General features: G+C 52.9%; 2 protein-coding genes across 2 annotated transcripts in view; both read left to right on the forward strand.

The window, feature by feature from the left end:
* The window catches only part of C3 (complement C3), a 37716-nt gene extending 24159 nt beyond the window's left edge, over nucleotides 1-13557 (forward strand). The window contains exons 24-41 of the mRNA XM_045863187.3: nucleotides 122-325; nucleotides 829-904; nucleotides 1200-1359; nucleotides 2253-2351; nucleotides 4632-4788; nucleotides 6267-6430; nucleotides 7273-7431; nucleotides 7572-7631; nucleotides 7753-7843; nucleotides 7963-8014; nucleotides 9455-9542; nucleotides 9644-9733; nucleotides 11275-11380; nucleotides 11579-11668; nucleotides 11838-11918; nucleotides 12948-13031; nucleotides 13139-13274; nucleotides 13373-13557. Of these exons, the coding sequence (XP_045719143.1) occupies nucleotides 122-325; nucleotides 829-904; nucleotides 1200-1359; nucleotides 2253-2351; nucleotides 4632-4788; nucleotides 6267-6430; nucleotides 7273-7431; nucleotides 7572-7631; nucleotides 7753-7843; nucleotides 7963-8014; nucleotides 9455-9542; nucleotides 9644-9733; nucleotides 11275-11380; nucleotides 11579-11668; nucleotides 11838-11918; nucleotides 12948-13031; nucleotides 13139-13274; nucleotides 13373-13514 (2039 nt within the window). The 3' untranslated portion in view covers nucleotides 13515-13557. The remainder of the gene's footprint in view (nucleotides 1-121; nucleotides 326-828; nucleotides 905-1199; nucleotides 1360-2252; nucleotides 2352-4631; nucleotides 4789-6266; nucleotides 6431-7272; nucleotides 7432-7571; nucleotides 7632-7752; nucleotides 7844-7962; nucleotides 8015-9454; nucleotides 9543-9643; nucleotides 9734-11274; nucleotides 11381-11578; nucleotides 11669-11837; nucleotides 11919-12947; nucleotides 13032-13138; nucleotides 13275-13372) is intronic.
* Nucleotides 13558-18883: 5326 nt separating this feature from the next.
* On the forward strand, nucleotides 18884-23119 carry TNFSF14 (TNF superfamily member 14). The gene is made up of 4 exons (XM_045863900.3): nucleotides 18884-19193; nucleotides 20466-20502; nucleotides 20763-20804; nucleotides 21444-23119. Exons 1-4 carry the CDS (start codon nucleotides 18975-18977, stop codon nucleotides 21869-21871), a joined length of 726 nt encoding a protein of 241 aa, XP_045719856.1. The 5' UTR covers nucleotides 18884-18974; the 3' UTR covers nucleotides 21872-23119.
* Nucleotides 23120-27267: the final 4148 nt, after the last annotated feature.

The raw sequence follows: 27267 nt of genomic DNA on the forward strand, positions 1-27267 counted from the left end.
CCCCAACTGCCCCGGGCCTCTCTGGCACTGGCTGGTTGGAGCCTGGGATCGCTGGTCGCAGCCCCAACCCTCCTCAGCCCACCCCACGGTGCTTGAGCGCGGTCCTCCCGCCCGGCTGCAGGGACCCCGGTGGCTCAGATGGCAGAGGACGCCATCGACGGGGAACGTCTGAAGCACCTCATCGTGACCCCGTCGGGCTGCGGGGAGCAAAACATGATCGGCATGACGCCCACTGTCATCTCGGTGCATTACCTGGACCAAACCGAGCAGTGGGAGAAGTTCGGCCTGGAGAAGCGGCAGGCGGCCTTGGAGCTCATCAAGAAGGGTGCGCCTGCCTTGGAGACCCGCCCCCCTCCCAGCCCCCTCCCCTTCCCAGCCCCCTCCCCGAGCTGGGTCCTCCCGGAAACCCTGCCCCCTCTCAGGCCCCGCCCCTCCGCGAAGCCCCTCCCCTCCCTGGATCCCTTCTTTTGAAAGACCTCCCCCGACCTTTCCCCTCTCTGAGACCCTGGGCCCCTCTGAGCCCTAGGGAGCTCCGTCTCTCACTGAGGCCCCGTTGCCCTGAACCCCCTTGAGAACCTTACCCTCTCTGAACCCCTCTCCTCTGAGAACTCCGTCCCCCTTTCCTCTCTGATCGCCCCGCCCTCTGAGTCCCTTCCCCTTTTAGAAGGTCCTCCCCCTCCCCGCCAGACTTCCCTACTCCGCCCTGAGCCCCCTCTTTCCTCTCTGAACCCCTGTCCCCCAAGCCCCTCCCCGTGCTGGCATACCCATGCCAGCCACCCCCTCCACTCAGCCTCGGCTCCTCGGGCGACACTTCTCGCTTCCCTGCAGGGTACACCCAGCAGCTAGCCTTCAGACAAGGCAACTCGGCCTTCGCTGCCTTCCCGAAGCGGGAGTCCAGCACCTGGTGAGTCATCCTTGCATCCCACAGAGCAGGGCGGCCTGGGGTGGTCCCAGCGGGCCTCGTCCACGCAGCCCTGAGCCCAGCTCTGGGTCCTCGGCCCACAGAGGCGACGCGCCCACTGCGGGCTGCCGAGTGGCCTGCGGTCATCAAGCGCCTCCTGCGGCTAGGCTTGGTCTGCACTTGGGTGGGGAGGCTGGGCCAGCCCGGCCAGGCCCCGCCCCTCTTGCTCATTGGCTTGCTGGAATGGCAGTCTCTGGATCCCGGAGGCGATTGGCTCACGCTCTGTGCCCGCCCTCAGGCTGACAGCCTACGTGGTCAAGGTCTTCTCTCTGGCCGCCAACCTCATCGCCATCGACGCCCAGGTCCTCTGCGGGGCGGTCAAATGGCTGATCATAGAGAAGCAGAAGCCCGACGGGATCTTCAACGAGGATGGGCCAGTGATTCACCAAGAGATGACTGTAAGAGGCAGGGGTTCAGGGCAGGCTGAGGAAGGGGCGCCCGGAAGTCACAGGATAGACAGGAGAAAAACTACCCCTTTGCCGGGAGCGTTGCTCTTCCTTCAGAAGAGACCTTCAGAGTCTAGTGCAAAACCAAAGTTCCTCCTTCTTCGCTCTGAAAACAAACCTAGAACCCCTCAGAGCTGTGGTTCTCCAAACGGGATCCCCATGCCAGCAGCATCAGCATCACCTGCAAACCTGTTAGTAATGCATGTCCTCAAGCTGGACTCTAGATGCATGGAATCAGAAACTTTAGGAGCAGGGCCTACACACACACACACACACACACACACCCAATACATGCATAAGTTAGAGAATCACTGCCTTAGTCTGACCTTTCAGGCGTCCAGTCTTAACAGCTGTCCCCCTACCCCCATCCACACTCCATCTGTACTTCTAGGAGCCTAATGCTCTCTCCTGGCACAGGGCCTTTGCACATGCTCTTCCCACTGCCTGGCATGCTAACCCGTCATCCCCCAGCGACATCTTTCCTGATCTCCCCAACTGAGTCACACTCCCACTGTCCATTTTCACTGCCACATCCATGTCTCTTGAACAGCATTCATCAGTCTGTAATGATAAAATCTTTTGGTGAACTAGTTGGTTCATGTCTGTCTCCCCTACTGTATGGAAAGCTCCATGAGGGTTGGGCTAGTGTCTGGTTCTTCCCCACCATCTTATCCACAGCACCAGCAACATCTGCTGAATGAATGGATACTGAAGAGAGTGCCCGTCCTAAGGAAACACTGGGGAGAGACTCAGCCCTGCCTTGACCTACTGACCCTACAAGGGGATTGGTCACCAAATGGGAACACACTGGTGACCCTATCCTTGTTTCCTGCTTCCTACTCTAGGGTGGCGTGCGGGATTCTAAGGAGAAGGAGGCGTCCCTCACAGCCTTTGTTCTCATTGCACTGAAAGAGGCTGAAGATATTTGTGAAGGACAGGTCAACGTAAGTGTCCGCCATCCTCTTCTTCTTCTTCCCTCCCCTACCCAGGGCACATCCACCTTGGAGGGTGGGGTGTTGCATTTGGGTGATTCTCAGTCCTCCCCAGTGCAGTAACAGCCACCACAGTGGCCATAATAATACCCAACATTTGGGGGGTAATTAACTAAGATGCTCATCTAAGAGCTTCACATGGTTGAGTCCTGTAATCCTTGTAAGACCCCAAGAGGGGGGCTACTCTTATTATCCCCAGTTTACAGAAGAGAAAACTGAGACACAAAGAGATGAAAGAGCAGGTCCTTTCTGCCTGCTTTACCATTTTCAGAGAGTTTTAGCCAATGTCAACAAAAGCCCCCTCAGCCTGTTTTCCACATCACTCCTACCTGATCAGTGCATTGTATCTTTGCTGCTTCCCTAAAGAAAACTCACAACACAGAGCTAAGAAAACATCAAGACTATTTTTTTAGCCTGGGGGATCTTTTTAGGAAATTGTCTTTTTCTTCTTTAAAATTTATTTATTTACTTGAGAGAGAGAGCATGGGGAGAGGGGGAGAGGGAGAGGGAGAGAATCTCAAGCAGACTCCCTCCTGAGCATAGAGCCCCATGCAGGGCTCCATCTCATGACCCTGAGATCATGACCTGAGCCGAAATCAAGACTCAAGTGCCTAACTGACTAAGCCACCCAGACGTCCCTCTTTTAGGAAATTTTCAAAGGAGCCCATGACCCTAAAAGGGGAATGATTAAAAATGTTGTCTTACGGCTATCTCCTTTTCCTCTAATTTTGGTTCTGAAGCAGAGAAACTTAGAAAGATGGGCTCCTGAGAGTCTCTGTAATTGCTCCATCTGCTTTGTCCTGGGATTTTAAGAGTGGTTTGTTTGACCTTTTAGCTTACCAAGTTGGGAACCCCAGGATCTCAGCCAGCTGCTTCTCCCTTAGTTGGAACCCAGAAAAGAGATGGAGGGGAGGGGGCTATTATCTTTAGTGCCTAAGAGGAACCCAGGCCTTTCTGGGCCCAATAATTCCTCTTTCTCTGCCACCCACCCAGCCTGGCAGAAGGCTGGCTGCCTTCTTTGGGGAAATAGCCAGACCAAGGCTATCAGATTCCCAGGGAATGGTTCTGATTGGCTTGACCGTGGTCAGGTGATCACACCTGGGCCAATCAGCTGAAGCCAGGAAGTAGGTCTTATTGGGCAAATATGGCTGCTTCCACTGTGGGGTGTGAATGAAAGAGAAAAGTTCCTACAAAAGTCAAAAGTAGATGAAGGAGAGGTAGCTGGGCAGGCAAAAGGATTAGTTTCTACTACAACACAGCAACATTTGGGCTCCCTGCTCAGCGGGGAGCCTGCTTCTCCCACTCCCTCTCCCTCTGCTCCTGTGCTCTTTCTCTCTCATTCACTCTCTCAAAAAAATAAATAAAATCTTTTTTAAAAATTACATTATATAAACTTACATTTAAGTAAATTAGACTATGCATTCAACATTAAAAACAAAGGTGAAAAACACACTCGAAACTCATCACTTCCTAATTGTTCTATTATCTTTCATTATCTACAATAAATCTATCCATCTCAAGGTTGTTTACGCACCTATATGGTGGAAAATACTATCTAAGACTGTGCTACTGCCCACCTCTTCCCAACTCTGCATTCACTGCCTCCACATCGGTAGTTTGAAATTGGCCATGGTAGTATTCACACCATAAAAATCCGCGAACACTACAGATCATGTCTTCCTCCACCCCTCGTCTCTCTGGGTCTCAGTATTCTCATCTGTGCAGTAGGGATGATGATAAAAGTAGACTGGCATATAGTAAGTGTTAGCTCTGAAGCTGATGATTAGACAAGAGGCATTCCCAGCAGGGGGCTGAATCATTCCTACTAGCTCACAAGTGCCTATCTGGGGCATCTCTTCTCCACTCCATGTTCAGGGACATTATGGTGGTAGCTTGAAATTGGCTGTGGTGGGAGTATTTACGTCACAGTAACTGGCAATCTATAAACCAGCCGCCCTCCTCCCCTGCCCCCAAACACACACACTGGAGAGCTTAAATAGCTACCAGTACACCATTGGGTATATAAATTGTCCCAGGCACATCTTAGGTACTCAGCAACATGGCAGCTCACGGTGGCTAAAATGTCTTGAAAACCCGCGGCGGGGTGGGGGGGAACTGTCCCAAGGACAGAAACCATCCTGGTACCCAGCAAGTGGTGCTTGTGTGATCCTTACCAGCTCTCTGTGGCAGTAATGTTCACCTTACCAAAGTACTCAATCCTCTTTCTTATAGAGCCTGCCGGGCAGCATCAGTAAGGCAGGACAGTATCTTGCAGCCCACTACGAGAACCTGCAGGGATCATATTCTGTGGCCATTGCTGGCTACGCCCTCGCCCAGCTAGGCAAGCTGGAGGGAAACCTCCTCAGAAAATTTCTGAGCGCAGCCAAAGGTGAGGGGCAGCCTGGGGAGGTAAAAGAGGAATGCAGGACTGGGGTTGAGGGGCGGTCGTCTTGAGCTGGCATGCGTGGCTCTAAGCAGCGCTGGGATGGGCCGCTTCAAGTTGAGCTGGACTGGATGGTGCTGAGCCACGCTGGGTGGATGGCTCGGAGGTGTGAGATGCCCTCATTGTAGGCTACACCATAAGGTCCATTGCACCCTTCATTCAACAAGTGTGTGTTGAGCACGTGCTATGACCCAGGAGCAAGGACGTGGGCTCTGACATCAGACAGAGCCAAATTCAAATCCCGCTCTGCCATATTCTCACTGTGTGGCTTTGTACAAGCCACTGAACCTCTCTGGGCCTCATCTTAAAATGATACTTACATCATAGGGCGGTTGTGAAGATTGAATGAGTAATGCAGGTAGAACGTCTAGCACCCAGTAAGAGCTCTATCACTGCTATTGTCCTAATATTATCATTATCTCAAGAGTCAGTAGGATTAGGCAAGATAATGCCATAGGCAATTTAGCACAGTGCCTAACACCTAGTGAGCACTTAATCATTGGTTCCAGTGATGATCTCTACTAGGTTTGCACTGACTGATGGAACATATGTGAAGAAATATGATGTAACATATACTGAGGTGCTTTATCACAAAGAAGTTTCTTGTTCATGGATGGATCTCCTCCATACATTGATGCCCGGATCCCAGACTCTTTCTTTTCATGGCTCTGCCGCTCCAGGTCCTTGGAATCCACTCCATCCAAGCAGAAGGGGAAAGAGGAGGATTGTGCAAGGGAGGCAGACCAGGCATGGAAGGGGCCCCTGTCATTGCCCGTGCCCACTCCATTGTCCAGAGCTCCGTCCTGTGGCCATACCTGCCTGCAAAGATATGTGGGAGATGTAGTCCAGCTGTGTGCCCAGGAAGAGGAGGGAATGGTTCCTCATGACAATCTCTGCCATGAGTACTTTCTTAGGCACTTGGGACATCACAGTGAATACAGTGTAGCCCCTGCCATCATGTCCTCACACTCCAGTTGAGGAAAGAAATGAGTTAACGGATTGCTGTAGAGCATCATAATGCTGGCACAGGAGAGCACAGGATGTTTTGAGAGACAGAAGGAAGGGCAGGGGTCTGTCACCGAGTCTTGGGGTGCCTTTGAAGCCAGATTGTACAGGATGGGATTAACAGGAGTAGTGGAGAGAAGGTGCTCCAAGTAGAGGGAACAGAATTTCAAAAGACTCAGAAATAAGAATGAGCATGGAAAGTTTAGGGAATCTCCTGTAGATCAGTGGGGCTACAGTTGAGAATTTAAGTGGATGAGTGAAGGTTAATGAGAAAAGAGAGTGAGGCAGGAGCCAGCAGATTGAGGGCCTTGGATGTCAGCCAGGGGGAGTCTAGGGGGAGTCTTCTTCTGAGCTTTCTCTGAGCCATCTCCAGGCTAGACAGAGCAGTGAGCATGGGGGCTGGGGGGTTCTCTCTGCAGACAGGGAGCGCTGGGAGGAACCTGGCCAGAAGCTCTACAGTGTGGAAGCCACATCCTACGCCCTCTTGGCCCTGCTACTGCTCAAAGACTTTGACTTTGTACCTCCTGTCGTGCGCTGGCTCAATGAGCAGAGATACTACGGGGGTGGCTATGGCTCCACCCAGGTAAGTGACCCCATATCCCCCAGGCCCCTGCATGCCTACGTCGTCTGGCCTCCCAGAGAAGACGCTGAGACCAAGAGGGGCAGTCCTCCTGTCCCACAAGCCAGAGTGGCTGGAGTGGATTTAAGAGATCAGGCTTTTTCAGTTGTGAACACACCTGTGGGTTCTAGACTACATTCTCAATGCCCCAAGCTATGTTCTGAGGCTCCTGGTATCTAGACCAGGTTCTCAGCTCCACCAGGCTCCATGCTAGCTCATCTTCCTGCGGGTTCTAGACCAGGTTCTCAGCTCCACCAGGCTCCATGCTAGCTCGTCTTCCTGCGGGTTCTAGACCAGGTTCTCAGCTCCACCAGACTCCCAGCCTTTCTCTTCCTGGTGGGTTCTAGGCCATGGTTTCAAAAACCTCAGACTCCAGTTTGACCCCCTTTCTTTCTGGCGAGCTGTCAGTCATATTCTCCATATCCCTTTTGGATTCTAGATCATATGTTCAGTGACCCCAGGCTCCAACTTCATTCTTTTTTCACAAGTGGGTTCTAAACACATTCTCAGTGACTCCAAACTCTTGTCTTAGACTCTCCTCTGGATGAATCTGGGCCACATTCTCAGTGTTGCTACAGGCTCAGTCTTACGCCTACAATTTCTGGTGGATTCTAGACATGTTCTTAGTGTCTCCAAATGCTGGTCTAAGCCTCTGTCCCTTGAAGAATCTAGAGCATGTCCTTGGTGCCTAACAACTCCCAATCTCATCTTTACCCTCTCTGGGGGGCAGTAGGGGGGGTTCCTAGGCTACAGTCTCAGTGCCCCCTCCCTCTGATCTGAGTCTCTTCCTCTCTCATGGGTTCTAGGCCACCTTCATGGTATTCCAAGCCTTGGCCCAATACCAGAAGGATGTCCCTGACCACAAGGACCTGAACCTGGAGGTGGCCATCAAACTGCCCAGCCGAAACTCTGTCATCAAGCACCGCATCGTCTGGGAATCTGCTAGCCTCCTGCGGTCAGAAGAGGTACATTTGCCTAGCCAAACCCTCCTTGCTGTCACCCTCCACACCAGCCAGGGTTTGCCAGAGGCAGGAGGGAGAGCAGATGATTGTTGCAGCCAGGAGAAGGCTTCGTTCCCAACATCCTCACTTCTCTCTCCCTGCAGACCAAGAAAAATGAGAATTTCGAAGTAATAGCTAAAGGAAAAGGAGAAGGCACCTTGTCGGTAAGGAACAGAAACACACCTGCTTGGCCCACCACTTTCTCTCAACCCCTCTGCCCCAGAGGGACCCTCTCCTTCTCAACTCAAGTGGGCTGACACTTCATCACCCCCACTATTTCACCAGGTGGTGACAATGTACTATGCCAAGCTCAAAGGCCAAGCCTCCTGCCAGAAGTTTGACCTCAGGGTTGACATTCAACGAGCCCTTGAAGATGGTAAAGGGAGTAAAGACCCTACCTGTTACCCTTCCCCCAACCCCATTCTAATGTCTGCCCCCCTCCTTAATTGGGACCCAGGGACCCCCCTCCCATTTTTCTGTCTTCTGTGTTTCTAGTCAAGAGGCCTCAGGACGCCAAGAGCACCATGATCCTTAACATCTGTACCAGGTAAGTGATGATGGCTCACTGGGGGGTCATCTTGGCCATTCCTCTGTCTATAACAAGACTTCTCACAAATAATATCTCTGGTACGTAATCCTTTGCAAGACTGCATTGTGGATCTGGTATTGTCTTAAGTCCCCCCAGGAGGTGGATGCCGCAGGCACAGTCCTCACTGTGCATGGCTAAGTCCGAGACTAGCAGTGGCCATGTAGGCTGAGGCTGTGCGAGCAATCTCAACAATCAGTCGGGGAAGTTACAATTGTTCCATGACCTTTAAAGCATTTTATCACAACATCAAAAACTCTCATATGCCAGTTATAAAGGTATAGAGAAATGAAAATGACAGTACGACGAGTATTTGTTTAGTATGCTGTAAAGGAAAACATCAGAACATTGAGATGCAAGTGATTTTTTGTTTCCTCCCTTGTAAAACACTCATCGAAAGTACTGTGGTTCGAAAGCGCCTCCTTCCTCTTTGTATAACTGAGGATATGGATAAAGCAGGCATCTTTCTTATGACATAGTGAATTGTCACATTCCCTTCTGAGTTAGGTCAGCTTCCAACACTTAATCCTTTGAGCGGCCAAGAGTTATGGAGGCATTTCTGCCGGCACCATTTCCCCTGGGACAGCTGCATCCTTTGGTCACAGCCATTCTCCTCGTTTATGTTGATGGGCTTGCCTGCCCCAGGTTCCTCCCACTGCATAGCCAGCCTCTCAAATGGCAGCAGGGGCGACATTCCCACAGCCCGCCGTTTATTCTCTAATTCCATTTATATGCTATTCAAATTTTACTTCCGGCGTTACCAGTCTTCATTGCCCTGCCGCGCTTTCATCTTTGTTGGCTAGTTCCCTCTTTCAATGACTCATTTTTACAAAACGTCAGGTGGGTTGATCCACTGGGAGATACGGAATTAACACAACCACACGCCTTGCTATCAGTGCATGAACTGAATAATGGCTGCTCAATGCCCCGGCACCGACAGACTTTTGGAAGAAGTGACGTGATTGGTCATTGACTGTGATGTGCATCTGTTATTTGCACAGTGATTGGTGGACTGAAGAGCTAGAAACAAGATTTGTACTTTATGCAATTGTGATTACTATACCCCGCTATTATTGAGCTAGACCGTGGTAACATTTTCTTGCCTTTATTTTCTAGAAGAACTGAGGCATGGAGAGGTCAAGTGATTCATCAGATGTCATATAGAGCTGGGATTTGAACCCATGCAATTGGGCTCTAGAGCCTGAGCTATTAGTCTCCTTGACCATTGTACTGCCTTTCCATTATTCCCTTTGGGGAATGTTTCCTAAAATCTAATATCCCTCTGTGCTGCTATGTGGGAACCAGGAACCTCAGTCTCTGATCAGACCCCCTTGTCCAGGAACTGACCCCCGGGGCTGACCCCACCCTGGAACCCAACTGCCCTTTCTCTGCCCCGTTCAGGTACCTAGGAGACCAGGATGCTACCATGTCGATCCTGGATATATCCATGATGACTGGCTTTTCTCCTGACCTTAGTGACCTCAACGAGGTATGAAGGGCTTGTGGGTTTGAGGGCCAGGATCAGTGGGAAGAACCCTGGGGTCTGGAAGAAGACTAAGGAGCATTTTCACAAGTCCTACCTTTCCCCAGTTGAACAGTGGTGTTGAGAAATACATCTCTAAGTACGAGCTGAATAAGGCCTTCTCCAATAAGAACACCCTCATCATCTACCTGGACAAGGTAAGGCTTCCAATGGGGACCTGACCTCTACCTGGCTGGCCTTCCTCTGGGTCAGGCCAGGCCCAGGCTAGGAGAGATGGGGTCCCTGCTGTTGGGTGGTGGAGGAAGGGGCAGGTGGAATGAGGTGGTCTACCCAGGTCATCCATACCTTCTGACCACTCATGTTCCAACCTCAGTTTATGCTTGCTTCCTCCAACTTCTTCCCATCAGAGTCTTAAACAACGACTGAAAAGAGCTACGTTGGTTTAAAAAATCAGGTGCTCAGTGGTGAACAGGATTTCCCCTGGCATTTCTCTCCCTTCTTCTTAGCTCTCCATCTGAACTCTCACTCTTTGCATCTCCAACCTGACTTGAGCTTCCTCCTCTCCCCTACTTATGCCTTCCCGCTTTGCTTTCCTCATATTCTTCCTGCTAAGTCCCATGCCCCTCACCCCATATTAGTCAGCATAAGTAACACTAGCTACTATAATAAAACTCCCAAGAATATATGGGGATCCCAACACAGGACACTTGTGTTTCTCACTCATGCCAAGTCCAGTTGGTGTGGGAGGTTAAGGAAAGGGTCTTCTGCTCCACACAGTCACTCAGGGATCCACGTGCCTTCTATCTTGGGGTTCCAATTCCTAGGCTCTTAGAGTCGTCTGCTGGGCCCATTCTTTCTAGAAGAAAAGAGGATTGTGCAGGAGATGAGCATTGACATTTTCTTGTATTTTAATTTTTGTACATTTAAATTTTTATATAATCCCAACCTTACAGGGAAATTGCAGAGCAATAGAACACAGTTCCATAGTTCTACCCAAATTCACTGTTAGCCTTTTCCTCCAAATACACCTATCACATACACATACATATGTATATCTATTTCTTTTTTTCTCTCTCTCTTTCTTTATTTTTTCAGCTTTAATGAGATGTAACTGACATAACATTGTGTAAGTTTAAGGTGTATAACGTAATGATTCGATGTATGCATATACTGGGAAATAATCACCATAATAAAGTTACTTAACACATGCATTACCTCACATAGGGTTTTTTTTTTTTTTGAGATTTTATTTATTTATTTGAAAGAGACAGAGATAGCGAGAGGGAGCACAAGTGGGGAGGAGAGGGAGAAGCAGGCTTCCTGCTGAGCAGGGAGCCCGATGCGGGGCTCGATCCCAGGACCCTGAGATCATGACCCGAGCAGAAGGCAGACACTTAACCAAGTGAGCCACCCAGGCATCCGAGCAACTTGTAAATATACAACTCAGTATCGTTAACCATGGGATGTTTTTATGGACATAGATAGCAGTCCGTTGACCAGAACTCAGTCACGTGGCCACACTTGTGAAGGAAGGAACCTGGCGAGTGTAATCTAGCTCCGAGCCTTGGAGAAACAACATGGATTTGTTGAAGTGCTCATAAATCTTTTGGCAGAGCTTCCTGCCCCCCACCCTCCCCACCCATATCCCACCTTGATCCTTCATTTTCTCCAACCCCCTGTACCCATGCTAGGTTCCCTTCCATGTCGTCCCACTGACCGGCCTCCTCCTTCCCCACAGATCTCGCATAACCACGAGGACTGTCTATCCTTCAAAGTGCACCAGTACTTTAATGTGGGGCTGATCCAGCCTGGATCAGTCAAGGTGTACTCCTATTACAACCTGGGTGAGCAGCCGACCTAGGAGCTGGGGTTTGAGGGTCCCAGGATCTGAAAGGTGGGGGTCTGAGGGTCCCAGGGTTGGGGACCTGCCATCTCCAGGTCTGAGGGACTGGAGTTGGGAATCCGAGCCCCCCACCCCCACCCCCGGCTCTCTGGGCTGAAGGCCCTAGCCCTCTGACCATTCCGCACCACTCTGCCCACAGATGAGAATTGCGTCCGGTTCTACCACCCAGAGAAGGAAGACGGGTTGCTGAGCAAGCTCTGCCACCAGGACATGTGCCGCTGTGCTGAGGGTGGGCGCAAAGGGGCGGGGAAGGGGTGGCCACACCCACCGGACCCTCCTTCCATTGGGGGTGACCCAAGGGGCTCTGAAAGCCCACACCCAGAGGGACAGGCCCAGGAGTGGAGGGCCCTGGATGAGACGTGGGCTATAACCATGCCCCCCACTCATCCACCCCACAGAGAACTGCTTCATGCACCAGGTGGACAAGATCACCCATGGGTACCGGCTGGACAAGGCCTGTGAGCCCGGCATAGACTATGGTAAGTGGGTTCATGCACACCGGATCGTGTGTGAGCAACAGTGTGTGTGTGGCTGTGGGTGTGCATGTGACTGTGTTATGGTCGTGGTTGCGTGTAGCACTGGCTGTGTGTGGCCGTGGGTGCGGGCGACGTGTGTGTGTGTGTGTGTAAATGTGTTGTGAGGGGCCGTGATTGCATGGGAACCGTGGTAATGAGCGGGCTGGGTGTGTGCAAGGGTACAAGTGGATGTGGTCGTACGCCGGGTGGTGTGAGCGACTGCGAGGTTGTAGTTGTGCTGAGCCGCAGAGATGTGAGACAGGGCTGCGGGTGACTGTGGACGGGAGGAGGCGTGATCGTGCCTATGACTGTGGGCGGGAGGAGGCGTGGTCGTGCCTATGACTGTGGGCGGGAGGAGGCGTGGTCGTGCCTATGACTGTGGGCGGGAGGAGGCGTGGTCGTGCCTATGGCTGTGGGCGGGAGGAGGCGTGGTCGTGCCTATGGCTGTGGGCGGGAGGAGGCGTGGTCGTGCCTATGACTGTGGGCGGGAGGAGGCGTGGTCGTGCCTATGGCTGTGGGCGGGAGGAGGCGTGGTCGTGCCTATGGCTGTGGGCGGGAGGAGGCGTGGTCGTGCCTATGACTGTGGACCGGAGGAGGCGTGATCGTGCCTGTGACTGTGGACGGGAGGAGGCGTGGTCGTGCCTATGACTGTGGGCGGGAGGAGGCGTGGTCGTGCCTATGACTGTGGGCGGGAGGAGGCGTGGTCGTGCCTATGACTGTGGGCGGGAGGAGGCGTGGTCGTGCCTATGACTGTGGACGGGAGGAGGCGTGGTCGTGCCTATGACTGTGGACGGGAGGAGGCGTGGTCGTTGTGGGTGGGCCGTGTGTAGGATCGTGTGTGGCGGGTGGGTTGCTGGGGGGCAGGGACTGTCTTGGGACTGGCTGTGATCCTGCATGTATCTGCTTGGGCAGGGGCGGGGTGGGTGCCATGTGCCCAGGTGCACTTGCAGGGGAGGGTGACCCCCATGGCCCTCCCCCCCCCCGCCCCCGCAGTGTACAAGACCAGGCTCCTCAGGAAGGAGCCCTCGGACGACTTCGACGACTACATCATGGTCATCGAGCAGATCATCAAATCAGGTCAGCCCTGCACTGTGTCTTCCGCCTTTCTGCTCCCCTTCTTCCGGGTTCCCTCCCGGTTCCCTCCTGCCGCCTTCCGGCTCAGCTCCCCTTGGCCTCCCCTCCAGGCTCCGATGAGGTGCGGGTTGCCCAGGAGCGCAGGTTCATCAGCCACATCAAGTGCAGAGAAGCCTTAAAGCTGCAGGAGGGGAAATACTACCTAATGTGGGGCGTCTCCTCCGACCTGTGGGGAGAGAAACCCAAGTGAGTGCCAGCCCGGTGCCTGCCCAGGGTCACCCCCGCCTGCCCTTCCCCGGCCTTGCCCCTGACTTTCCTGCCTCTCCCCGTCCCCCCTCCTCCAGCATCAGCTACATCATCGGGAAGGACACATGGGTGGAGCTGTGGCCTCAGGCCGAAGAATGCCAGGATGAGGAGAATGAGAAACAGTGCCGAGACTTGGCCAGCTTCGCTGAGGACATGATCGTCTTTGGCTGTCCCAACTGACCCCTCCCCACGGCCCCCACAATAAAGCCGCAGTTATATGTCATGTGTCTCCCCATGTGGGAAGGTCTTTGAGAGGGAAAGAGGCAGCTGGGATACCACCCCCGCCCCCCTGCCTCACCAGCAGCTCGGCTCCATCCTGAAGCCACACCTGGTTTCCGCTTGCTTCCCTCCTGCAGTCCACCTGCAGGGTGTCCTTCCTCGCCCAGGGAGCATGCGCCTGCCTCACCTGCACCTGCGTCTCCCCTGCTCCTCAGCCTCAACCTTCTGTGGATTCTCACCAGCAACTCACTACCCTTGCACCCCTTGCTTACCTGCCCTCTGACCGCATCCTCACCTACGTTCTTACCAATACTGTCACCTAAATCTTTACCTGCTGTCCCACCTACGCCCTGGATTGTATCCACCTGGATTTTTGGCATTCTCACCTGGCCCACGCCTACATCTCCAACTGCAGGCTTGCCTGAATCTTTACCAACTCTCTTACCCATATGCTCCCCTATCTTTCTTTCCACCTGCCTCCCCACCTGCATCCTCACCTGTTCTCACCTTCATCCCTTTTTGCCCCTCACCTGCGGCTCACGCGCAACTCCGTTTGCTACCTCGCCTGCATCCCGCTTGCGGTGGCAGTTCCCAGGAGGAGGCGGTAGGGGGCAGGCCCGGCGCCGTTTCCGCTGGAGCTCCGGGTGAGTGAGCAAGCGAACGAGCGAAAGGGAAGGTCTGGGTCAGCGGTCAAGGCGGGGAAGTGCGAGGGCATCGTGGTCACAGCATCCCCAGAGCTACGTGGGAGGCAGTAGCCACAGGCAAATGGGTTCACTGGCCACCGAGGGGAACTGGGGTCCTCGATGCCTCTTCTGATTAATTGCGCCGCTAGGACTCTTGAGGGTGTGATCCATTACCGGCTCTTGATGTGGTGATCGCCGGAAAAGCCCTGAGCTTCGCAGTCGCCCCTTCTCAGCACCTTTCCCCTAAGACCCCCAGGTCCTGTAAACCCCACCTCCTGATTCCAGGAATACAGGGGAAATAGACTCACAGCCAGCAACCCCCCCCCCCACAAACACACACACCCAGCCCCTGATTGGCAGGGACCTCTGTCTAGGGGAGACTCAAAAAATCCTCATCACTCACTAGGTGTCCCAGCCGACCTGCCCACCCACCTTAATGTCTTTCTTCTCATTTCTTTTCTTGCTGATTTCCCCTTTCTTGTGCCCTGGGATTCCTTTTCTTCCTTTCTTTTTAGCACATGGGGTGTTGTTTTGATGGAGCTGTGGTTCCCAGAGATGAGCAGAACCTACAGGGTCTTTGAAACTGACATTCTAAGGACAGCATGGAGTTGATTTCAGACAGTGAGGATGTCCAAAGAGGAAAGGAGAACGGGGCAATGTGAGAAACCTTGCCTACCGTGGGGCCACCAGTGTAGTCATTTAGATCCAATAATAGCCATTTTCTGGGTCAACCTAGCTAGGGCATGGTTTAGTCAAACACCAGTGTAAATGTTGCCAGGTAGGTATTTTTAAGATGTGATTCACACCTACAGTCAATTGACTTTCAGGCTACGCTTGATAATGTGGGTGGGCCTCATCCAATCAGTTGAAGGGCGGCAGAGAGAAAATGAGGTTTCCTGAGGACGAAGGAATTCAAGATAGCGGCATAGAAAATCTCCCTGAGTTTCTAGCCTTTAGACTCAAGACTGTGGTATCAACTCTTAACTGAATCTTCAGCCTGCTGGCTTGTTCTGTGGATTTTAGACTTGCTAAACCCCACAGTCACAACCCCACAGGAATGAGTCAATTCCTAGCGTGCCTGGCTGGCTTAGTCAGTAGAGCATGCAACTGTTGATCTCAGGGTCATGAGTTCAAGCCCCACGTTGGGTGTGGAGCCTAGTTAAAAATAAAACAAAACAAAACAAAAAACGAGCCAATTCCTTAAAATAAATTGTATGTGTGTAGACACAGAGATGATAATGATAGATGACAGATAAATGATAGATGATAGGTGATAGAGATAGATAGATGATAGATAGATAGATAGATAGATAGATAGATAGATAGATAGATAGAAAAAAGAATAGATAGATAGGGGTGCCTGGGTGGCTCAGTCAGTTAAGCATCCAACTCTTGATTTCGGCTCAGGTCATGATGTCAGGGTCATGAGACCAAGCCCCACATCGGACTCTGCGCTCAGCACAGAGTCTGCTTGGGATTCTCTCCTTGACAGCAGGGCCATGGAAGGTGGTGAGGTGTTGGCTGTCGGTCAGGGAGGTGGACACTGGGAGCAGAGTGGGGATCAGGCAGAGGAGGACATCCCTGGTGGGCATCTGCAGCTCGCTAAAGGGCTTTCTCCGGAGAGTTGTTCCTGGGCAGACAGAGGGGATGGCTGGATTTGGCCCACAGGGTATAATTAGTTAACCCGCTGGACGCTCAGTGGGAAGCCATTGCAAGATTTTAAGCAGGGGAGAGATGAAGGTTGGCATATGTGTTTAAAAAGCCGATGACTGCAGTTCCAATCCTAGCTAGATACCCAAAGATTTGGAACTGGTACTCAGACAAATACGTGTGCGCCCATGCTCATCACAGCACTTTGCATGGTAGCCAAAGGATGGAAACTGAAACATCCCTCCGTGAGTGAATGGACAATGTGATGCATCCATACACTGGAACATCCCTCAGCCCTAAAACAGAAGGGAGCACAGGTACACGCTGCGGCGTGGATGAAACTTGAAAGCATTACATCCAGTGAAAGAAGCCAGACACAAAAGACCGCATATTGCATGTTTCCCCTTTTATGAACTATCTGGAACGTCCCAAACAGGTGACTCCATGGAGCAGGAAAGCTGATGAGTGGTTGCCAGGGGATGGGAGGCCTGGGGGATGGGGAGTGGCTGCTTTATGGGAAGGGGCTTACCTTTTGAGGCACTGAAGACGTCTGGGAACTAGATAGATATTGTAAATATCCTAAATGCCCCTGAGTTGCTCACCTTAAAATGGTTAGTTTTATGTTACGTGAATTTCGCCTCCAGAAAACAAAATAAAACAAAACAAACAAGATAAAATAAGCAAGCTCACACTAGGTAGAGGGCAGAGAATGAATTATGAGGTGGCAAGAGGGAAAGAGACCGTCGTACTGGAAACCACTATGAGTCTGAGCCAGAAATGACAGGTTGGGCCACTGTAACAAGACAACTTACTGCGGGGGGCAGGGGGGGGGCGGGGGGGGCGGGAGGGCTTAAACAACAGACATTTATTTCTCACAGTTCTGGAGGCTGGGGGTCTGAGAGGAGGGGGCCAGCTTGTTCAGGTTCTGGTGAGGGCACTCGGTGAACGTGGTGGCAGTGGGTATGTCCACAGGTGGCTGGGTTGAGATCTGGCTTGGAGACTGAATCACCAGGGCTTGCTGATTGGTGGGATGTGAGGGACAAGAAAAGAAAGGGCTACTCAGGGGCGCCTGGGTGGCTCAGCTGGTTAAGCGACTGCCTTCAGCTCAGGTCATGATCCTGGAGTCCCAGGATCGAGTCCCACATCGGGCTCCCCGCTCAGTGGGGCGTCTGCTTCTCCCTCTGACCCTCTCCCTTCTCATGCTCTCTCTCACTCTCTCTCTCTCAAATAAATAAATAAAATCTTTAAAAAAAAAAAAAGAAAGGGCTACTCAGGCCAATTCAGCGTACCCTCAGGATGACCTCCAGGCCTCGGTCTTAGTTACCCTGGTGACCAATGGTTCCAGCACCTGACTCTGAGTTACCATTAAAACTTGCATGCATGGGGCGCCTGGGTGGCTCAGTTGGTTAAGCGACTGCCTTCGGCTCAGGTCATGATCCCAGGGTCCTGGGATCGAGTCCCGCATCGGGCTCCCTGCTCTGAGGGGAGCCTGCTTCTCCCTCTCCCACTCCCCCTGCTTGTGTTCCTGCTCTCGCTGTGTCTCTCTCTGTCAAATAAATAAATAAAATCTTTAAAAAAAAACAAAAAACAAAAACTTGCATGCATGCATGCATGCACACACACTCACATGCGCACACATGCGCACACACACGCATGCACACTCACACACACCACACATGCACCTGCATGTACACACCTGCATACACATGCACACACGCACTGAACACCATACACACACATGCACACGCACTCACATGCACACACATGCGCACACGCACACGCACGCACACTCACACACACCTGCATACACATGCACACACGCACTGAACACCACACACACGCATGCACACAACTCACATGCACACACATGTGCACGTGCACACACATGCACACTCACACACACCACACACGCACCTGCATACACATGCACACACACTGAACACCATACACACACATGCGCACACGCACACGCATGCACACTCACACACACCACACATGCACCTGCATACACATGCACACACGCACGGAACACCATACACACGCATGCACACAACTCACATGCACACACATGTGCACACGCACACGCATGCACACTCACACACACCACACACGCACCTGCATGTGCACACCTGCATACACGTGCACACACGCACTGAACACCATATACACACATGCACACACACTCACATGCACACACATGTGCACGTGCACACACATGCACACACACACCACACACGCACCTGCATACACATGCACACACACTGAACACCATACACACACATGCGCACACTCACATGTACACACATGCGCACACGCACACGCATGCACACTCACACACACCACACATGCACCTGCATACACATGCACACACGCACGGAACACCATACACACGCATGCACACAACTCACATGCACACACATGTGCACACGCACACGCATGCACACTCACACACACCACACACGCACCTGCATGTGCACACCTGCATACACGTGCACACACGCACTAAACACCATATACACACATGCGCACACACACACACACACACAAACCACACTCGTATTTCCCACTGCTCTTATTACCGTCTAACACACTGTATAGTATTTTCTTATTTACCAGGCTCATTGTCTCTCACCCCACTGGAGTAGGAGCTCCGTAAGACCAAGGACTTTTGTCTCTCTTGTTCACAGCTGTGCCCTCAAACCTAGAACAGTGCCTGGCACGCAGGAGATGATCTATAAATATGTGGTAACAGAGTCAATGAAGTGGCCACAAGGAAAAGCGGGGGGCCTCCCCGCTCGATCCTTACCTGAGTCACATCTTCAGATGCCCCTGGAAAGTGTGAGAGGCTGCATGAGTGAGAGTGAGATGGGGCCAGCCTGCGGGTGGGGGGACAGGAAGAAGAGGAGGGCCAGTGGGGAAAGGGGAGGGGCTGAACCCCTGCTCTAAAGGCAGCCCTGGAACCCACGGGCGCCTGTCTGCAGTGTGTGAAGCCCAGGAGCATTGGGCAATCGTGGTTTCCTCCCTGCCCTCAGGGACCCAGCCGTGCTAGCCCAGCCCCCGGGTGTCTCGGGACCTCATCTGCTCAGGCATGGAGGAGACAGTTGTGCGACCTTCGGTGTTCACAGTGGACGGACAGACAGACATCCCATTCACGAGGCTGGGGCGCAGGCGCCGGAGACGGCCCTGCAGTGCGGCCCAGCTGGGCCTGGGCCTCCTCCTGCTACTGCTGGCGGCTGGGCTGGCCGTCCAGGGCTGGTTCCTGCTTCAGCTGCACTTGCGCCTACGGGCCATGGTCACCCCCCTGCTGGTGAGTGGGGCCTTGGGGCTCGTGGCAGGTGGGCCTCCTGTGTCACTGGGCATCTCTCTGTGCGTGCGTGTGCAGGACAGGAGACGGACCAAGAGCAGCCCCGGGCAAGTCAGTTCTCCTCTCTGAAACTCAGTTTCCTCATCTGTAAAATGGGTGTGGTAATAAGAGTGCCCAGCTCCCAGGGAATGAAATACGATACTGTGTGCATGTGCCTGGGGGTGGTTGCCCAGGGCAAGTGTTCAATCAGTCAAAACTGATATTTTTTTAAATCCAGATGTAAAGGGCCTGTGACATTCTGTCACTTAAGGTGTACAGCATGTTGGTCGGACACATTTATTTTGCAATACGATCGCTTGCGGCGCTAGCGAAACATCTCTGTGGTGTGCTATAATGACCATTTCTTCCAGTGGTGGCCCCACACAGTATTAGTCTCTGATAGCAGGTGTTAAGTTCATAATAGAGTCTTGTTGTCTGGAACCCCCAGCACTGACATTCCGACATTGCTGATCATCATCAGCCATGCCCGGATCCCCGCTGTGGGGACCGTCACTAATCCATCCCCTCGGTCCGAGTCTGAGAATCTCTCTCCGCATCAGTTCGCTGTTGCCTGTGGGTGTATCTGTCTGTATCTTTGTGTCCGACGCCACGGCCACATGGTCTCGGCCTTATGTGTCCTGTGTCTCCGGGTCACTTCTCCTTGTGACTGGATCCGATGGCCTCACGCACACGTCCTTCGCGTGAACCCATGCTGCCGTTGCGCGTCCGTGTCCGTGCGCCCACGTGGCCACGTGCCGGCCTGTCTGTGGCCCACGCGTTGGCGTTGCGCACAGACCCACGTGGACCCATAAACCAGGTGGCCGTGTATCTGAGTCCACGTGTCCACATGTGCCTTGTCAGCGGGTCACATAAGTGTCCAGGTCTGTGCCCGACACCCCGTGTCCATATCCACTTGTTGGCGTCGATGTCCACGTGTCCTGCCATCCAGTCACTGTATCTGTAATATGACTTATTTAATAAACCCTTCATAGTGCTTACCAGGTGCCCAGGCACTGGCACATGCTTTACACCGGTGAAGTCTTTGAATCCTAAAAAGCCGCCATCCCTGTGTCTATTTACAGAGGGGAAAACTGGGGCTGCTGGGCGGGGCAGGGTGTGCACGTGGCCCCGGGTGCTGTCGGTGCCCGTGGTCTGCGTGTGTCTCACAGCCGTGAGTCTGAGGATGCCAGTGCGTGGGCCCCACGGGTCCTCACCTGGGCTCCTCTGCCTTTTCAGGACGGAGATGCAGAATCCTGGAAGCAGCTGACGCAAGGTGAGTCAGGGTCCCGGGCACCAGGGGGGGCGGGCGGGATGGTTCCCACGCTGCCCCCGCCCCCTCCGCCCATTGCCCAGTGTGATTTACACAACTGGTCTGAGCCCGGCAGGTGCCCCTCCCCCAGGCCTGGAAGCAGAAGTCTGGGCCACTCCGGAAAGGGTGGGGTTGACGGCGGGAGGTAGACTAGATGGCCCCTCGGGGGGCCGGCCCTCACCCCCCACTGCCTTCACTGCTAATCTCTCACCCTCTCTCTCCAGAGCGGAGGTCCCACCAGGCCAACCCAGCCGCACACCTTACAGGTGAGGGGGACCCCGGGTCCTGGCGTGGGGAGGGGGGCAGGGTGTCCTGGGGAGACCAGGCGGATGGCCAACATGTCAGAGCACTCATCCATCCATGCGTCCATCACTGTTTATTCCCATCAGAGCACAGGCACTGCCTACGCCCATGCGTTTCTCATCTCATTTCATGAGTAAACGCTTACCTGGTGCTCACCGGGTCGCAGGCGCTGGGATACCTCTGTACGTGTTCATTCGTTACATCCTAAGGAGGCACGATTCATATCTCCATCTTCCTGAGAGACAGACTGAAGAACATGGAGATTATAAGGTTTCTGGACCAGGGTGTGTTCCGTCTGTCTCTGCTCCTCGGCTCTGCCACTCACAAGTTTTGATGCTTTTGGCCAGTCACTTAATTGCTCCGTGCCTCAATTTCCCCACCTGTGGGAGAGGGGAGACAAAATGAGTTAAGATGTATAAGAAGCAAGTGACTCGGCCTCTGGGTGCCTCTGTTTGCCCACCTGTAAAGTGAGGATAAAGTGAGCTAATACGTATAAAGTTCTTAAATGGCCCAAAACGGGGTGGGGAGAGGGGTGTGGTTGTCACCCTCTCTCACCCAGAGAGGGACACGGGCTGACTGGCCCCTTCTGTCTCCATCCCCAGGAGCCAACTCGAGCCTGACAGGCAGCGGGGGCCCACTGCTCTGGGAGACAAAGCTGGGCTTGGCCTTCTTGAGGGGCCTCAGCTACCGCGAGGGCTCCCTGGTGATCGCCCGGGCCGGCTACTATTACATCTACTCCAAGGTGCAGCTCGGAGGCGTGGGCTGCCCGCAGGGGCTGAGCAGCGGCCTGCCCATCACGCATGGCCTCTACAAGCGCACGTCCCGCTACCCCGAGGAGCTGGAGCTGCTGGTGAGCCGGCGGTCCCCCTGTGGGCGAGCAACCAACCCCCGTGTCTGGTGGGACAGCAGCTTCCTGGGGGGCGTGGTGCACCTGGACGAAGGCGAGGAGGTGGTGGTCCGGGTGCCCGATGAGCGCCTGGTCCGACTCCGGGATGGCACGCGCTCCTACTTTGGGGCTTTCATGGTCTGAAGGAAGGAGTGACCGCGGACTGAATGGGGGTCTGACGGGCAGTGTGACCTCAGGCGGTGCTCTGGGGATCCCCAAACTCAACAAGCGAAGAGCTCAGCGGGCACCTGCAGGGGCCGAGGACCCAGCCACCCTGGGAGGTTGAGGACCCTGCAGGCACCAGAGGAAACACTGCAGACCCTGCCACGGACAATACTGAAGACAAAGACCCAGAGACTCGGGTATCTGGAGGCCCCCAATGGGGGGCAAAGCTGATCTGCCTGATATTCAGGAAGAAGGGCTGAGGGGTGGGTATTTATGTTTTTGATTCAGAGAAGAGCGGGACTTGGGGGTCCGGGGACTTGGCTGAAGACAGGAAGCCTTACCATCCCCCACTCTCATGCGTGTGGGCGGTTGCGGGGAGAGAATCATCATCAGGGCTCATCATGTGGACAGCCCAGCCCAGGCCCACCCACGGCCATAGTCACACATTCAAGTTCCTCCCACAGCTGCGTAGCCCCACCTCCTGCTGGCTAAGGTTACTCTCAGAGACTCCGGCACAGCCCATATGCCATGTGCCGATAACGGTTTGACAACCAGCTCTCCCCCGAGGGAAGAGGCTTTGTAGTGCTTGCATTTTCCTTGGTGTAATTACTCCCATGGTGGCTGGTTTCTGGCTACCAGCGCATCACCCACCGGCTGGCTGGATCCCAGCCCTGTCGAGCACTCACATCCCACTAGGACATCCCGGCTGTGTTTCAGCACCCAGGTCAGGGCCTGGCACATGGCAGGCCCTTGGAAAATGTTTGCAGAGAGAAAGAAAGAAAGAAGGGAGGGCGGGGAGGAAGGAAGGACGGAAGGGGGGGAGGAAGGCGGGAGGAGGGAGGAGGGAGAATGCAGACACACCTACAGCATCACAGAGAATCACACAGCTCCACGATCGCTTTCACAACCGCACTCTTACACACAACGCATCAGATTCTCGCACAACTACACACAAGTCACAGCGTCACAAACAGTCACAGACATTGTGCAACAACCACATATGACACAGTCATGCACAAGTCATCATCACAACCACAGGCACCCACATGGGCCACACAGTCATGCCAAGTGTGACACATGGGATGCCATGATCATCACATCGGACTTCCACATGCTGCATCACGGTCACACCCATCACACACACACACACACACACACACGCAGCCTAAGACTCCTCCCAGCCAAGACGAATACTTCCTGGGATGAGGACCAGACTTTGTCTGAAGCCCTGGGCTCCCTGACCACGGGTCTTGGAAATAAATGGTAAATGTTGCACCTGAGTCTGTCTATTCTCAGGGGAAGGGTGGCTCATAGAGGCAGAGGGGTACATGGAATCACCCATGGATGTCACTTTACAACTTTACAGATCAGAAAACTGAACCCAGCTGGCCCAACTCCCTGTAGGAAACTCGGAGGTAGGGGACCCGTGGGGGGAGAACCAGAGATCTCATGCCCAGGTCTGCCCCCGCCTTGAGTCTCCCATTTCTTAGAAAGCGGAGGCTCCCTCCTGCCAGGCACCCTTATTGCAGACATCTGGGACAGAGTGGTGGTCTACCCAGCCAGCTGGAAGCTTGGAGCAAGTGGGGGCATGGGGAGAGTGCGGAGGGAGGGGCAGATGATGATACGCATACAAATCAGATGGTCTGTATAAATGAGCAGGTACCCTGGTGCGGCCGGAGGGAGGTGTTGTTGCCCAGGACCCGAAGATAAGGGTTCAGCCCCCAGAAGTGGATGGATTATTGTTGTTATTGTCGATACTGTTGTCATGTTGCCCAGAACAGGGAGGAAGGAAACAGGTTTTGCAATCAGATGGGTCCTGCATTCCAATTTCACTCTGCCACTTGCAGCTGCGGACCTCAAGCAAGTCCCATTGCTTCTTAGTGCCTCTGTTTCCTCATCTGTAAAATGGGAGGTGACACCAGTCCTCACCCCTGATGTAAAGATTACATCAGATCAGGCATGGAAAAAGCCATTCGTCACGGTGCCTGGTGCACAGTAAGAGCTCCATAAGTGTGCGAGTGACATGGGTGATTTAGAAATATTAAGAACAGCATTTGCCGGGCACTTTCCCTATATCAGGCAACTTGCGTGAGTCACAACCTTATATACATACCTGGGCAGGAGCTATTGTTGCCCCCGTGTTCCAGACATAGAGGCAGGAATGCTGGACTCCCCCTCCACTCCCACCAAAGGCACACAGCTTCACCCGTCTCTGCCCTTGAGGACCAGTGGGAGGTGGGGCAGCCCCAGATGCCCAGCCCTAGCCCCTGCTGGAGTTTCCTTTACTCTTGTCACCATTTTTCTGTTTCCGTGGCTTTGATGAGACCAAGGTGTGGGGACAGCAAATTTACAAAGCCACCAGCAGCCACCAACTTCCGTCTGGGGATGGAACCTCTCACTAAGTTTAGCCTCCAAAGATCATTCCTGGGAGGGGCCTCCCAGCCCTGAGGTGGAGGAGCAAGCGGAAGAAGAGAGGGCGGGCGGTAAGAGGATGGGTAGGGTAGGAGGGAGATGGAAAGAGAGGGAGGGGAGGGAGAGAAGGAGGGAGAAGGTGCAGAGAGCCCTAGAGGTATAGAGGCTGGTGCAGTAGGAGACCTAGACCCCAACTTGATTTCAGATAGAGCATGGGGTGGGAAGCCCCCAGCTCAGGCCACTGACCTACTTTATAACTTCTGAGAAGTTTATCTGCTTGATTTCCGCTTTCACATCCCGTGCTCAGGCATCTGTTCAGATATCACCTTCCCCCACAATGCTCTTCCTCGAGACCTGAGGTCTGCATCCTCACCCTCCCCCAGCCCCTGGAAACTTCTCCCCTCATCTCCTGCCAAGACCCAGAGGTGGTAGAAGTAAAAAATAATGATGACAAATCATTTATTAATTTCATATTATAATGCTATGTCTCTCCTGCTAAATATCACTGTGTTCAAACACTGGGATGCACTGTCTCAGAGAAAACAAGAATGGGTCTTTCGGGGAAGCAGGCCACCAGGGTTCGAATCCCCGCTCTGCCACTTCCCAGCTGGGTGATCTCAAGATCCATCCTTGGCCTCCCCAGGCCTCAGTTTCCTCATCTGCAAAAGAATATGAACAGTGGCCTCTACCCTACCTTGGTTATTGTGAGGTGAAATGACTTGAGTGTTAAGTAGTTTTCCAGAGCTTGGCCCACAGTGAGTTCTTTAATCCTTAGTAGATATTCTTTTTGTAAGCATAGCTGTAATCACGTGCACATTTAAAGTTCAGATTCTTTTCAGTGATTACATCCACAAGCCACATCTAGTCACTAGGTGTGTTTTGTTGTTGTTCATTTTAAATAGGCTCTGTGACCAATGTGGGGCTTGAACTCATGACCCTGAGATCAAGAGTTGGTTGCTCTATGGACCAAGCCACTGAGCCACCCCAAAAGTGTGTTTTTAATATGGAAATTAGTAGCCAATATTTAAACATTACAAAATTTTACGTGTGAACAAATCTGAATTTCTGGATTTTCTTGGAAATTTGGAAGCTGTGAACAACCCAGGCTGGGCAGTGGCTTTCCCTATTGGATAAGGCATGGGCTCACCAGCTCACCCCAGTCTCCACTACCCCCCGTTGCCTCCCACACAGAGGCTGTCAGTTGCCTCTCAGCATCGTGCTTTTGTGTTGCTTCTCTTAAAGTAATAAGGATCATTAATTATAGGTCATACTTCTGATGTACTCACTGCATGTGAGACACTGTGCTAAGTGCATTAATTCACAGTAACTCACTTAATTCTCATAGTGACTGTGGGGTACGTTGCGTTGTAACACCCATCTAATGGCACAGAGAGGTGAAGTCACTTCTCTCTCAGAGATGAGAAAATAAATGACAGCCTGAGATGACTATGAGTTTCAGGGAGAATGAGAGCTCATAGTTGTATTCATTTCCTGCTGCTACTTAAAATGATAGCTACTTATTGCCTTATAGCTCTAGGAGTCAGAAGTCAGAAGTCAGAAATGAGTCTTATGGAACTAAAATCAATGTGCTGGCAGGGCTTCCTTCCTTCTGGAGGAAAGGTTTGCCTCAAATCTTTTTATCAGAGTTGCTTCTGTGTGAGCCCAAACTCTGACACATGTGTGGCATCCATAAATCGCAATTTGCAAAGAGTACAAATAATTTAACTTCTGTTTTATTCTTTTTTTTTTTTTAAAGATTTTATTTATTTGACAGAGAGAGACACAGCGAGAGAGGGAACACAAGCAGGGGGAGTGGGAGAGGGAGAAGCAGGCTTCCCGCAGAGCAGGGAGCCCGATGCGGGGCTCGATCCCACTCGATCCCAGGACCCTGGGATCAGGACCTGAGCCGAAGGCAGACGCTTAACGACTGAGCCACCCAGGCGCCCCCTTCTGTTTTATTCTTAATGCGACTTACTTTGTGCAGACATCCCTTTGCACCAGGATGCTAAGAACTATCAGTCCATTGGGAACCATCCCTGCCCACATGCTCCTTACCCAAGACTGCCAAAATTCCAGGGAGCTTAGGCAGTGTCCCAGCATTAAGGGTGAGGGAGGGAGCCATTTGATTCTCAAGCCATGTATGCACACCGGTGCCCACCACCCATCTGCTTCTGACCCATCAGTCCTCCATTTTTGTACTTGCGACCTATCAAGACTGCTGCCTTCTCTGCTGCTCCTAAGCCTTGCTCACAAGGCTGATTTCAGCTTGAGGCAACGGAAGCTCACAAAGCTGATTTCAGCTTGAGGCAACGGAAGCTCTTTGAGGCTGTCTGTGGCTTCAGTTGCCCCGAGACACCATCAAGTCGTTTCCCTTTCGGGGACCTGCAACCTCTCTGGGCTCTGTAACGAAGAGCAGGACTCAAGCCTCTTCTAGTCTGGAGGGCCCTTAGACTATCTCTGGGGAACTTTCTCTATTGCAGGTCTTTTGTTGTTGTTGTTGTTGTTTAAAGATTTTATTTATTCATTTGAGACACAGAGACAGAGAGAGAGAGAGAAAGCATGAGCAGGGAGAGAGGCAGAAGGAGAGGGAGAAGCAGGCTCCTCACTGAGCAGGGAGCCCGATGCGGGGCTCGATCCCAGGACCCTGGGATCATGACCTGAGCCGAAGGCAGACGCTTAACCATCTGAGCCACCCAGGCGCCCCTGTTGTTGTTGTTTTAAGTAAACTCCATGCCCAACATGGGGCTCTTGGGGCTCGAACTCGTGACTCTGAGATCAAGAATTGCATGCTGTACTGACTGAGCCAGCCAGGAGCCCCTCCTATAAAATAAGGTTATTAGAGTAGGCACTAATCCAAATGGTGTGTGTCCTTGTAAGAAGAGATTAGTGCACAGAGGGTACTAGCCAAGGAGAGAAGCTTCGGAAGGAACCAGTCCTTCTGACACCTCAATCTCAGACTTTCA

Source organism: Mirounga angustirostris, unplaced genomic scaffold (assembly GCF_029215605.1).
Source record: "Mirounga angustirostris isolate CCGP_5_RB_7025 unplaced genomic scaffold, mMirAng1.0.hap1 SCAF_1, whole genome shotgun sequence".
Lineage (NCBI taxonomy): Eukaryota > Metazoa > Chordata > Mammalia > Carnivora > Phocidae > Mirounga > Mirounga angustirostris.

Coding starts and splice junctions, on each gene's coding strand:
- TNFSF14 (XM_045863900.3), top strand. CDS start 18,975: ATGGAGGAGACAGTTGTGCGACCTTCGGTGTTCACAGTGGACGGACAG. Junction 19,194..20,465: donor CCATGGTCACCCCCCTGCTG/GTGAGTGGGGCC, acceptor CTGCCTTTTCAG/GACGGAGATGCAGAATCCTG. Junction 20,503..20,762: donor CTGGAAGCAGCTGACGCAAG/GTGAGTCAGGGT, acceptor CTCTCTCTCCAG/AGCGGAGGTCCCACCAGGCC.